The sequence below is a fragment of the Elephas maximus genome, chromosome 4 (genome assembly GCF_024166365.1).
Source record: "Elephas maximus indicus isolate mEleMax1 chromosome 4, mEleMax1 primary haplotype, whole genome shotgun sequence".
NCBI lineage: Eukaryota > Metazoa > Chordata > Mammalia > Proboscidea > Elephantidae > Elephas > Elephas maximus.
In genome coordinates, this window is record NC_064822.1 from 37,164,780 (window position 1) to 37,179,351 (window position 14,572).

The 14,572-nt window shown below is 37.8% G+C and overlaps 1 protein-coding gene across 1 annotated transcript in view; it reads right to left on the bottom strand.

Annotated features, from left to right (window-relative positions):
• Positions 1–14,572, bottom strand: part of MALRD1 (MAM and LDL receptor class A domain containing 1) — a 958,969-nt gene that overhangs the window by 618,712 nt on the left and 325,685 nt on the right. The window contains exon 21 of the mRNA XM_049881884.1: positions 12,532–12,694. Coding sequence (XP_049737841.1) covers positions 12,532–12,694 — 163 coding nt within the window. The remainder of the gene's footprint in view (positions 1–12,531; positions 12,695–14,572) is intronic.

Consider the following 14,572-nt stretch of genomic DNA (forward strand, 5'->3'; position numbering starts at 1 on the left):
GCCTGTGAGCATCCTGCCCCCCCTGGAGGGTGAACTCCAGCTGCTAATAGAATCTGGTGCACACAACTATCACCACTACTTCTCGAGGTGGATAGGTGTTAGTGTGCAGCACACACTTGATGACCCAAAATCAGATTCTACTCAAGAATAGTGAATAGACTCAGGCATATGTATCTGGCAACAGCCCAAACCAGCTGGTAATAGGTCATAAGTAAGTCAAGGGCTACAACAAACAAGACAGCACAGTCTAGTAGCCCAACCACGTATATTGAAAGAAAACAAAACAAGATAAGACTCAGCGAGCAATTATACAATAAACCACTACTATATCTTAGTGATGGCTCAGAGACAGCACTTGATATCAAACCACATAAAGAAGCAGACCATGACAGCTTCTACAACCCCCGAAACAAAAGAATCAAAATCTTTCCCAAATGAAGATACAATCCTGGAATTATTAGATACAGAATATAAAAAACTAATTTACAGAATGCTTCAAGACATCAGGGATGACCTCAGAAATGAAATAAGGCAAACTGAAGGAAAAGCCAAGGAACACACTGATAAAACAGTTGAAGAACTCAAAAAGATTATTCAAGAACATAGTGGAAAAATTAATAAGTTGCAAGAATCCATAGAGAGACAGCATGTAGAAATCCAAAAGATTAACAATAAAATTACAGAATTAGACAACGCAATAGAAAGTCAGAGGAACAGACTCGAGCAATTAGAATGCAGACTGGGAAATCTGGAGGACCAGAGAATTAACACCAACATAGCTGAAAAAAAATCAGATAAAAGAATTTAAAAAAAATGAAGAAACGCTAAGAATCATGTCGGACTCTATCAAGAAAGATAACTTGCGTGTGATTGGAGTCCCAGAACAGGGAGGGAGGACAGAAAACACAGAGAAAATAATTGAAGATCTGCTGACAGAAAAATTCCCTGACATCATGAAAGACAAAAGGATATCTATCCAAGATGCTCATCGAACCCCATTTAAGATTGATCCAAAAAGAAAAACACCAAGACATATTATCATCAAACTTGCCAAAACCAAAGATAAAGAGAAAAATTTTAAAAGCAGCCAGGGAGAAAAGAAAGGTCTCCTTCAAGGGAGAATCAGTAAGAATAAGTTCAGACTACTCAGCAGAAACCATGCAGGCAAGAAGGCAATGGGATGACATATACAGAGCACTGAAGGAGAAAAACTGCCAGACAAGGATCATCTATCCAGCAAAACTCTCTCTGAAATATGAAGGGGAAATTAAGATATTTACAGATAAACACAAGCTTAGAGAATTTGCAAAAAGCAAACCAAAGCTACAAGAAATACTAAAGGAAATTGGTCAGAAAACCAATAATATCAGATACCAGCACAACACAAGGTCACAAAACAGAACATCCTGATATCAACTCAAATAGGGAAATCACAAAAACAAATTAAGATTAATTAAAAAAAAATGCTCATAACAGGGAATCATTGAAGTCAATACGTAAAAGATCACAATAATCAAAAAGAGGGACTAAATACAGGTGGCATAGAACTGCCATATGGAGAGGGATACAAGGCAATATAGGACAATACAAGTTAGGTTTTTACTTAGAAAAATAGAGGTAAATATTAAGGTAACCACAAAGAGGTATAACAACTCCATAACTGAAGACAAAAGCCAAGAAAAACGTAACGACTCAACAAACGTAAAGTCAAACGCTATGAAAATGCGGACCTCACAATTTACTAAGAAAAATGTCTCAGTACCAAAAAGTAAGTGGAAAAATGAAATTGTCAACAACACACATAAAAAGGCATCAAAATGACAACACTAAACACTTATTTATCTATAATTACACTGAATGTAAATGGACTAAATGCACCAATACAGAGACAGAGAGTCTCGGACTGGATAAAGAAACACGATCCATCTATATGCTGCCTACAAGAGACACACCTTAGATTTAGAGACACAAACAAACAAAAACTCAAAGGATGGAAAAAAATATATCAAGCAAACAATAAGCAAAAAAGAAGAGAAGTACCAATATTAATTTCTGACAAAATAGACTTTACACTTAAACTCACCACAAAGGATAAAGAAGGACACTACATAATGATAAAAGGGACAATTGATCAGGAAGATATAACCAAATTAAATATTTATGCACCCAATGACAGGGCTGCAAGATACATAAATCAAATTTTAACAGAACTGAAAAGTGAGATAGACACTTCCACAATTATAGTAGGAGACCTCAACACACCACTTTCAGAGAAGGACAGGACATCCAGTAAGAAACTCAATAGAGACACGGAAGACCTAATTACAACATTCAACCAACTTGACCTCATTGACTTATACAGAACTCTCCACCCAACTGCTGCAAAGTATACTTTTTTTTCTAGCGTACATGGAACATTCTCTAGAATAGACCACATATTAGGTCACAAAACAAACCTTTGCAGAATCCAAAACATCGAAATATTACAAAACATCTTCTCAGACCACAAGGCAATAAAACTAGAAATCAATAACAGAAAAACTAGGGAAAAGAAATCAAATACTTGGAAACTGAACAATACCCTCCTGAAAAAAGACTGGGTTATAGAAGACATCAAGGAGGGAATAAGGAAATTCATAGAATGCAACGAGAATGAAAATACTTCCTATCAAAACCTCTGGGACACAGCAAAAGCAGTGCTCAGAGCCAATTTATATCGATAAATGCACACATACAAAAAGAAGAAAGAGCCAAAATCAGAGAACTGTCCCTACAACTTGAACAAATAGAAAGTGAGCAACAAAAGAATCCACCAGGCACCAGAAGAAAACAAATAATAAAAATTAGAGCTGAACTAAATGAATTAAAAAAAAAAAAATGAATTAGAGAACAGAAAAACAATTGAAAGAATTAACAAAGCCAAAGCTGGTTTTTTGAAAAAATTGACAAAATTGACAAACCATTGGCCAGACTGACTAAAGAAATACAGGAAAGGAAACAAATAACCCGAATAAGAAACGAGATGGGCCACATCACAACAGACCCAACTGAAATTAAAAGAATCATATCAGATAATTACGAAAAATTGTACTCTAACAAATTTGCAAACCTAGAAGAAATGGATGAATTCCTGGAAAAACACTACCTACCTAAACTAACACATTCAGAAGTAGAACAACTAAATAGACCCATAACAAAAAAAGAGATTGAAACGGTAATCAAAAAACCCCCAACAAAAAAAAGCCCTGGCCCGGACGGGTTCACTGCAGAGTTCTACCAACCTTTCAGAGAAGAGTTAACACCCCTACTACTAAAGGTACCTCAAAGCATAGAAAATGACGGAATACTACTCAACTCATTCTATGAAGCCACCATCTACCTGATACCAAAACCAGGTAAAAAAAAAAAAAAAAAAAAAAATTTTTTTTTTTTTTTTTAACAGACCTATGTCCTTCATGAACATAGATGCAAAAATCCTCAACAAAATTCTAGCCAATAGAATTCAACAACATATCAAAAAAATAATTCACCATGACCAAGTGGGGTTTATACCAGGTATGCAAGGCTGTTTTAATATTAGAAAAACCATTAATGTAATCCACTATATAAATAAAACAAAAGACAAAAACCACATGATCTTATCAATTGATGTAGAAAAGGCATTTGACAAAGTCCAACACCCATTTATGATAAAAACTCTCACCAAAATAGGAATTGAAGGAAAATTCCTCAACATAATAAAGGGCATCTATGCAAAGCCAACAGCCAATATCACTCTAAATGGAGAGAACCTGAAAGCATTTCCCTTGAGAACGGAAACCAGACAAGGATGCCCTTTATCACCACTCTTATTCAACATTGTGCTAGAAGTCCTAGGCAGAGCAATTAGGTTAGACAAAGAAATAAAGGGCATCCGGATTGGCAAAGAGGAAGTAAAATTATCTCTATTTGCAGATGACATGATCTTATACACAGAAAACCCCAACGAATCCACCAGAAAACTACTGAAACTAATAGAAGAGTTTGGCAGAGTCTCAGGTTATAAGATAAACATACAAAAATCACTTGGATTCCTCTACATCAACAAAAAGAACATCGAAGAGGAAATCACCAAATCAATACCATTCACAGTAGCCCCCAAGAAGATAAAATACTTAGGAATAAATCTTACCAAGGATGTAAAAGACCTATACAAAGAAAACTACAAAGTTCTACTATAAGAAATTCAAAAGGACATACTTAAGTGGAAAAACATACCTTGCTCATGGATAGGAAGACTTAACATAGTAAAAATGTCTATTCTACCAAAAGCCATCTATACATACAATGCACTTCCGATCCAAATTCCAATGTCGTTTTTTAAGGTGATAGAGAAACAAATCACCAATTTCATATGGAAGGGAAAGAAGCCTCGGATAAGCAAAGCATTACTGAAAAAGAAGAAAGTGGGAGGCCTCACTCTACCTGATTTCAGAACCTATTATACAGCCACAGTAGTCAAAACAGTCTGGTATTGGTACAACAACAGGCACATAGACCAGGGGAACAGAATTGAGAACCCAGATATAAATCCATCCACATATGAGCAGCTGATATCTGACAAAGGCTCAGAGTCAGTTAATTGGGGAAAAGATAGTCTTTTTAACAAATGGTGCTGACATAACTGGATATCCATTTGCAAAAAAATGAAACAGGACCCATACCTCACACCATGCACAAAAACTAACTCCAAGTGGATCAAAGACCTAAACATAAAGACTAAAACGATAAAGATCATGGAAGAAAAAATAGGGACAACCTTAGGAGCCCTAATACAAGGCATAAACAGAATACAAAACATTACCAAAAATGACGAAGAGAAACCAGGTAACTGGGAGCTCCTAAAAATCAAACACCTATGCTCATCTAAAGACTTCACCAAAAGAGTAAAAAGACCACCTACAGACTGGGAAAGAATTTTCAGCTATGACATCTCTGACCAGCGCCTGATCTCTAAAATCTATATGATTCTGTCAAAACTCAACCACAAAAAGACAAACAACCCAATCAAGAAGTGGGCAAAGGATATGAACACGCACTTCACTAAAGAAGATATTCAGGCAGCTAACAGACACATGAGAAAATGCTCTCGATCATTAGCCATTAGAGAAATGCAAATTAAAACCACAATGAGATTCCATCTCACTCCAACAAGGCTGGCATTAATCCAAAAAACACAAAATAATAAATGTTGGAGAGGCTGCGGAGAGATTGGAACTCTTATACACTGCTGGTGGGAATGTAAAATGGTACAACCACTTTGGAAATCTATCTGGTGATATCTTAAACAGTTAGAAATAGAACTACCATACAACCCAGAAATCCCACTCCTTGGAATATACCCTAGAGAAATAAGAGCCTTCACACAAACAGATATATGCATACCCATGTTTATTTCAGCTCTGTTTACAATAGCAAAAAGCTGGAAGCAACCAAGGTGTCCATCAACGGATGAATGGTTAAATAAATTGTGGTATATTCACACAATGGAATACTACTTACCGATAAAGAACAGTGACGATTCTATGAAACATTTCATAACATGGAGGAACCTGGAAGGCATTATGCTGAGTGAAATTAGTCAGAGGCGAAAGGACAAATATTGTATAAGACCACTATATAAGATCTTGAGAAATAGTATAAACTGAGAAGAACACATACCTTTGTGGTTACGAGGCGGGGAGGGAGGGAGGGTGGGAGAGGGTTTTTTATTGTTTAATTAGTAGATAAGAACTGCTTTAAGTGAAGGGAAGGACAATACTCAATACATGGAAGGTCAGCTCAACTGGACTGGACCAAAAGCAAAGAAGTTTCCAGGATAAAATGAATGCTTCAAAGGTCAGCAGAGCAAGGGCGGGGGTTTGGGGACCATGGTTTAAGGGGACTTCTAAGTCAATTGGCAAAATAATTCTATTATAAAAACATTCTGCCTCCCACTTTGAAATGTGGCGTCTGGGGTCTTAAATGCTAACAAGCGGCCATCTAAGATGCATCAATTGGTCTCAACCCACCTGGAGCAAGGGAGAATGAAGAACACCAAGGTCACACGACAACTAAGAGCCCAAGAGACAGAAAGGGCCACATGAACCAGAGACCTACATCATCCTGAGACCAGAAGAACTAGTTGGTGCCCGGCCACAATCGATGACTGCCCTGACAGGAAGCACAACAGAGAACCCCTTAGGGAGCCGGAGATCAGTGGGATGCAGACCCCAAATTCACATAAAAAGACCATACTGAATGGTCTGACTGAGACTAGAGCAATACCGGCGGTCATGGTCCCCAAACCTTCTGTTGGCACAGGACAGGAACCATCCCCGAAGACAACTCATCAGACATGAAAGGAACTGGACATTGGGTAGGTGAGAGATGCTGATGAAGAGTGAGCTAATTATATCAAGTGGTCACTTGAGACTGTGTTGGCATCTCCTGTCTGGAGGGGGGATGGGAGGATAGAGAGAGTTGGAAGCTTGCAAAATTGTCACTAAAGGAGAGACTGGAAGGGCTGAGTCATTAGGGGGAGAGCAAGTGGGAGTACGGAGTAAGGTGTATATAAACTTATATGTGACAGTCTGACTTGATTTGTAAACGTTCACTTGAAGCTCAATAAAAGTTAATTTAAAAAAATATATAGATTATCTGCTCCATTCCCTGATATTTTGTTGCAAGAGTTGCAAAATATACTTTTTTTTATATTGCTTGTATATAAATTTTCTGTGGTCCTTGATCCACATTTTGAAAAACTGTTCCCCAAGGCTTCTGTGAACATAGTTAGAAACCACTGACTAGAATATCCTATACTTTGGGTAGCTTTGCTGCTAACCTAAACCAAATGTTGATAAAACTGGGACTGTCTTAATAGAACAAACAACAACCGAAGACAGCTCAGAAAAAAAGGGGAAAAATGCAATCGTGGGGAAAAAAAAAATCATAGTACGCTATGGATAAAGTGACTTTCCTTGAGTGGCATTCTGGCCAAGGCAGTCATGGACTGGTCATCACTGTCACCATTAGTTTTCTCTGAAGCAGCTGCCACAGAAGCTGGGGTTATAAAGCTTTACCTACAGAGAGGGGCGTAAGAGGCATAAAAGTTTTTAAAAGAGTCTCTGTAATGTAATTGGTCATTCTATTGTTGTCTGCAGTAACGTTTCCCAGAAATCATCAGAGGGAAAAGACAAAGGACAGTATCTTCTAGGACAGGGGGCACTCGATATATTTTTGGACTACAAAACGGGAAAAAGTGTAGCTAGTGAACCTTGAAAAGATAAAAAAGACCAAAATAATGATGATAAAAGAGAAAAATGAAATAACAAGAACCCAAATAATGATCACTATGGAAATGAGAGCAGAAAATGAACAAAGAAACTTTAAAGAAAAGATAATGAAAATAAAAGGTAGGAAAGGGGCTTCTCTAAGATGAGCACTTGAAACATAGAGGCCAGAGAAGCAGAAATAAATGCACTAATATCAGAAAACTTGATTAAAATTGTTCACTATGTTATGTTTTCTAAAAAGTCCAACATTTTAAATTCATGTATTCAGCTGAATCAGAACCAACACATTATCCCTGTTTGTTAAATTTCTGGATATATTCTTCCAAGTTAACACTTCCATAGGTGCCTTAGATTCTAACCCCTATAATCAGGCACCAAAAAAACTAGAAAAAGTATAGGTTGAATAATTTTATAATCTTAAGGTGGGAAAAGGTTTTCTAAGTACAGTACATAAGGAAGAAATGTAAAGGAAAAGACAAAATTGACATTTAAACTAGAAAACATATTTCAAAAAACATTATGGAGACATCTAATTAAGTATGGCAAACCCATCACCCAACAGAGAAGCTTACCACATAAAGAGTGCTGGTCATATGTATAGAGCTTCAAATTAACTTTTAAGTGCCTTATTTTTACACATTAATGGAGAACCAAAGATCATCAGACAAATGAGATAAGTCTCTAATATACAAAAGACACACCAAACAAACCTAAAAAGAAAACAGAGATAGTGCAGAAAATAAAGGCCTTATATAGGAAACGGGAAGTCCATGGTGTTTCAGAATCTGAGGATTCGATGCCAGATAGTGGCTGTGGGGACGTACCAGGAAAATATCAGTGCAGCAGGTAGAGAGAAACCTGAAGAGAAAAGAGCAGGTGGGCAGACAGCTTGGGATAGAGGTTTCCATGGGGAAAAAAGGGGGGGGGGGACAGATGGATTATTTTGTACACTTGAGCAACTGGAAAATAATATTAATATCTGGGAAAAAGGGTATTAGGCACATAATATCCTAAGGAAACTAAAAATATGAGGCATTTATCAATTCTATTATAAATATATAGAAATATCACAAAGGAAACAATAATCATGTAATATTAAGGAAAGAATTTAGAAAATTAAATCAGATTAATGTTAACTTAAAATTTAAATGAAATAAAAATTATGTATAAATATATTGTAAATATGGAGAATAGGGAGTTGGAGAAGAATATGAAGAAGGTTCAGTTACGGGAATAAGGTTCTTGCCTCTCCCTGGTCAAGAATGAGCAGGTAAGGCACGTAGTTTTCCACACGAACAAAGCTTTATTGAAGAGGCTTGCAAACGGAGACGAGGAGGGCCTAGAGCAACACATACCCTCATCTCCCAGAACAAAAGACGGCCAGAGTTTTTAAAAGTTCTTGGGCAGGAAAAGATTCATGTTTATTCATAGACACAGGTGCAGATATGTTAACTAAGGTGCACACGCAGCAGCTTTCCAAGATGGCTCCTGTGCCGGAGGTCTCTGGGATTCGTAGCAGGGTGTTGTGCCTGAGCAGCCTCCTGCTCCCCAGGTTCCATTCCCCGGCTGGGGCTGTAGCCCCTCACTGCCTCTGGTGGAAGGTCACACAGTGGTCACAGGTGGATGTTCAGCACATGTCCCTGGGCCTGGTTTTCTCCAACTGCTTCCGAAAGGCAACTTTAAAGAAGTTTGCGGGCTTTTTTTAGATACCCTGCCCCATTGTTTTGGGGAATGGCTTTGTTTCTGCGCCCTGGCCCATTACCTGTTATTTTGTTTGCAGATTTGGGGGCCCCTCTGTTCTCTATCCTACTAAGTCTCTAGGTTCCATACTCAACTCCTTATTATCTCCCAGATAGTATAGCCTATTTCTCTTTTACTTGCTTCTCCTCTAACCACACCAGTCTCTTCACTTTTTCTCAAACAGGCACCCTCTGATCTCAGGGCCTTTGCTCCCTGTCTTACTCCCCCCTTAGAGACTTCAACCCCATAAACCTTTATGGGAATGTGGATGGAGGTCTCTGTTTCTGTAACTTCTTCATGCTGGACTGGGGCGTTGTTCCTGCCTAACTTAATAGAAGTCTCTTGCTACCTGATTTAAGTTATTACCAGGACCCCTTCTTGGGGAATCAGTTGGTAGTCTTGCATGACCAGGAGCTTGGCCTGACTAAAAGCTTAAACAGGCAGGCAGGAGCCAAACCTGAATAGTACTATTCTCTTGGTCAGGACTTTAGACACTACGGTGGCTACTGTCATGGAAAGAACTTGGTAGTCTAAATCGGGAAATTATTTCTTTTAATAGCCCCTTTCTTTTTATAAATTTAGACAATAGTCCTAGGAGGGCGTCCCTGACATGTTGTGTGGCATCATGGAAGGCTTTTACTATTTTCCGTTATAAATACTCAGGCACGTGTAGTACTTCCTCATCATTCTTTATCCATCTTGTCCCATCATAAGAAAAACCCCTTCTTTCCTCTTAGGGCACGTACCAGGGCAGTTAGCTCAGCTTTTTGGGCTGATGTTTCTGGTGATAAAGCTCTTGTCTCAATAACACCAGTCTGGCTGACAATTGCATAAAAGGGTAAAAAAAAAAAAAAAGGGTTCAAAGTCCAGCACTCTTTTAAGTTTAACTCTAGAGTATCTAGGAAGAGGGCCCAAAAAGGGTAGAAACCAAGTAATAGAGGGGAGTGTTTTCTACACTGCCTACCAAATATATTGGCCTCCCCCTCTTTTGTTCTGTGAGATGAGGGTAAGCATTGCTCTAGGCCCTCCTCGTCTCCACTTGCAAGCCTCTTCAGTAAAGTTTTGCTCATTTGGGAAACTACATGCCTTACCTGCTCATTCTTGACCAGTGAGAGGCAAGAACCTTATTCTGGTAACAATTGCATTCCTGATAACAGAAACTCAATAGATAATGTCTAAAGTCTTTGAATTGAGAAATGGCTATATATTTTACAAATATATATCCTGCTACCAGAAAAGTGTTTACCTGTGTTTTATTGACTATGCAAAGGCATTTGTTTGTGTGGATCATAACAAATTATGGATAGCACTGAAAACAATGGGAATTCCAGAACACTTAATTGTACTCATGTGGAACTTGTACATACACCGAGAGGCAATCATTTGAGTATAACAAGGGGTCACTGCATGGCTTAAAATCAAGAAGGTTGTGCATCAGGGTTGTATCCTTTCACCATCCGTATGCTAAGCAAATAATCCGAGAAGCTGGGCTATATGAAGAAGAATGTGGCATCAGGATTGGACAAAATTCATTAACAACCTGCAGTATGCAGATGACACAACCTTGCTTGCTCAAAGTGAAGAAGAGCTGAAGCACTTGGTGATGAAGCTCAAGGACAGCCTTCAGTGTGGATTACACTTTAATATAAAGAAAACAAAAATCCTCACAATTGGACCAACAAGCAACATCATGATAAAGATTCAAGTTGTCAAGGATTTCATTTGACTTGGATCCACAATCAACACTCACGGAAGCAGCATGACACATTGCATTGGGTAAATCTACTGCAAAAGACCGCTTTCAAGTGTTAAAAAGCAAAGATGTCACTTTGAAGACCAAGGTGCACTTGATCTAAGCCATGGTATTTCTAATCACCTCATATGCATGCGAGCGCTGGACAATGAATAAGGAAGACCAAAAAAGAATTAATGCCTTTGAATTATGGTGTTGATGAAGAATACGGAATACACCATGGACTGCCAAAAGAATGAACAAATTTGTCCTGGAAGAAGTACAGCCCTCCTTAGAAGCAAGGATGGTGAGACTTTATCTCACGTACTTTGGACGTACTATCAGGAAGGACCAGTCCCTAGAGAAGGACATCGTGCTTGGTAAAGTGAGGTTCAGCAAAAAAGAGGAAGACCCTCAAAAAGACAGATTGACATAATGGCTGCAAGAATGGGCTCAGGATGGAGCAGAAGCAGGCAATGTTTCGTTCTGTTATACACAGAGTCACCATGAGTCAGAATTGACTTGACGGCAACTAACAACAACAATAACAACCTATAACCAGTCCCTAATAAAAGTTAGAAAGATACAGATGAATAATTACACAATCTTAGGGTAGAGAATGCTCTGTCTAGGAAATTGGATGGGAGTAGCTGTAAAAAGGTCTACTTGGTCATGACAACCATCAACACTTATCTTTTTAGATTATGTGTAAGTAATCGCTGTGATAAAAGCTACTTTGTTAAACATGATAAACAAAGACAATAAATAATAGACATACTGTTGATATATAAAATATATAAAACATGGTTACAAAGCTATAAAACCAAAGTGAAAACACACAAAAAAGGGCAAAAAATTTAATAGCTGCACAACAGAGAAAAAAATTACACTTGACGTAGCTCATGCTTGTTCATTCTACTCCAGCCCCATTGGCCTTCTGACAAGTTGCCATCCGTGGGCCTTTTCATTTGGGCTCCATTCAGAAAGATGCCACCCGCACCAACAATTCACTACCCTCTGTCTTGCTTACATTTTTCATTAAAGCACTTGTAACCACCTGCAATATTAATTTATTTGTTTATTGCCCATTTGCCCCATGTGAGCAAGGACCATCTGTTTCATTTGCTGATTTATCCCCAGTGTCTAGAGCAGTGTTTGTCACACAGTATTACTAAATAATTTATTCTTTGCAACAACATTTAAAATAGAATTCACTGGGAAGTCTTCCAGTCAGGAATAGGTTAATGTGGTCATGATTTACGGCAAAGTGGAGAAAATTCTGTTACATGCAAGGGGAAGAGGGGAAGAAGGGAGTTGGGGAGAAAGGGAGACTCAAAGAATGGTGAAGGGGTGAGGAAGAGATAGAGAAAGAGGAGGAAGAGGAAGAGAGAAGGGATTTGGGGAGGGGAGGAATAAACACATCATTTTAAAACAACATATTAAGAGTGCTTTTCAGTGAGTGATGATATTGCAGATTATTTTTTGTTGACTTCCTCATGCTTTTCTCTAGTTTCTACAGCTTTCTCAAGAGCATTCGCTACTTTTTTAATTGAATTTTTTTTTTTTTCAATTTTGTGATAAAGAATACACCTAGCCCTCTCATTCTATAATTTAAGCATTTGTCTTTACAATGGCAATGGCCTAGAATAAGGTGGTGGGGCAGGAATTTGGGAGCTGATTAATAAACAGTTCCTAAGAGACTTTTTTTTTTTTTAAGAGACTTATTCAAAACACGTAGTCACTTACGTTGTATGATCCACCGATGGCCTGTGGTTTTCTTCCCCATGATGAATACTCCGACCGTTACCAAGACCCCACCTGAATGTGTTCAAATCTTGGAATAAATTTGCTGGGGCTGGCTGATACCATTTACACAGGCTTTCTTCTTCAAAGCTGCAAACTTCCATAACTTAAGGAGGGCAGAAAAAAGAGAAGATAAGCTAATCACAATAGATGTTTCAATAAATGGCAATTGCTATCTAACTTCTCACTCTTAAGCATAGTTAGACTAATTAGGCAAACAATCTATATATAATCACTGTTTTAAAGAAATCTAGGCTTATCATGTTCAAATACATGTAGTAACTGAAATACGGGCTTAAATGCATATAGTAATGAGTCTGCTTTCATGAGGACGTGAGGTTTTAATCACTGTGGTAAAGCAGCAGTTTAGGCATTGTCAGTCTCTCCTAACACAGCAGTTACATTGTCTGTGTGACTGGCTGCTAAAGTCTTACAGGTCTGGCCTCCTTTTCCGCCAGCAAAATTCCAAAGCTAAACTTCAGCTCAGTCGAAATTCTAATGTATTTAAGCCCAAAACATGAGATTTACAATAAATTTGATATTCTACCTGTTTTCTTATAAGTTTTTAAGATTCTTGTAATTACTGTATCCTAAAATCACAGCAAATTATAAGCCCAGTAAGTTTGGAAACACACAGGTTGGTTGTATGTGAAAATGTTTCGTGAGTTTGCTCTCTCTCTATGTTCATGTCTGTATGTCTTAAATCTTCCACTCGTTGAATTAAAGAACAATGAAAAAAAGATTCAGTGAGTTTTTTTGCATATTATAGAGTTGCTGGTGTTCCTCCTAGGGACACACAAGAAACCAAGCCCATTGCCATCAAATTGATTCCAATTCATAGCGACCCTGCAGGACAGAGTAGAACTGCCCCATAGAGTTTCCAAGGAGCGTCTGGTGGATTTGAACTGCCAGCCTTTTGGTTAGCAGCCGTAGCACTTAACCACTATGCCATCAGGGTTTCCAAGTGACAAATAATGAAGGCATAATACTACCACCTTTAGAGCCTTTGGTTCATGCCTTAATGTAAAATTAGAGGATATGTTCCCTCAGAGAAAGTGCTTTTTAATCATGACGTTCCGGTGTGTTATTTAATCTTCACAGAGATAAATACATAATTATATAATCGATATTAATATCAATTATATAATTATATTTATCTTTGTGAAGAGATTTAGAATTCAGTATGATAGTATTCCTCATATCGCTAAAAAGATAAAAATTATACAATTTTAAGAAATGATTTGAAATGATTCAAAAACATAAGATTATTGAATAACCTTATTGTCTTCCATGAAAAACTAGAAATACCACATCTTCCATTGCCCTAGCCTCCATCTGTGATAAGCAGCAGAATTTCCAACTAACTTCAATTAATTACTGTCCCATCTCACTCAGAGTGAGTCTGTATCAACTTTTATTTTATTTTTTAGTTTAGATCAGTTAGTTAATTTATGTTGTATATGTACATTAAGAAGCTCCCCCCATCCTGTGTTAAAAGAATAGAATACAAACTTACATGGTGTTTTAAGCCCTAAGAATTCCTTCGCAAAACTGATATAAGATAGGTAAGAGTTCCACTATACTCTCTGCATTATCAGTAAGTTTTGGACCCATGATATTATCAAGACACTTGAGAAATAGAGTACAGCAAATCCAGATGCTGCTGAATACAGGTTATCTATTCAGTGACAAAGGGAGAGTCTCAAAGCCACAGGGAAGGGAAAAACAACTACACAGTGTTTATTCCTTCTCATCTGGTGTTTCACCCATTCAAACATAGATTAATTGTTCTCCTCTCATAGACAATCTTTGCTTGTGAAGTTCACTTTTGAGTTAAATAATTTGCCTTCAATTCATTTAGGAAAAACAGTAGATCAGAAAAGTGCCAATAAATGAAAACCATCTTTCACCAGGTCTCAGGTATTTAAAGTCCCATCTACATTAGAAAAGGCTTTCTCATGAACTCTACATATTTGACATCACA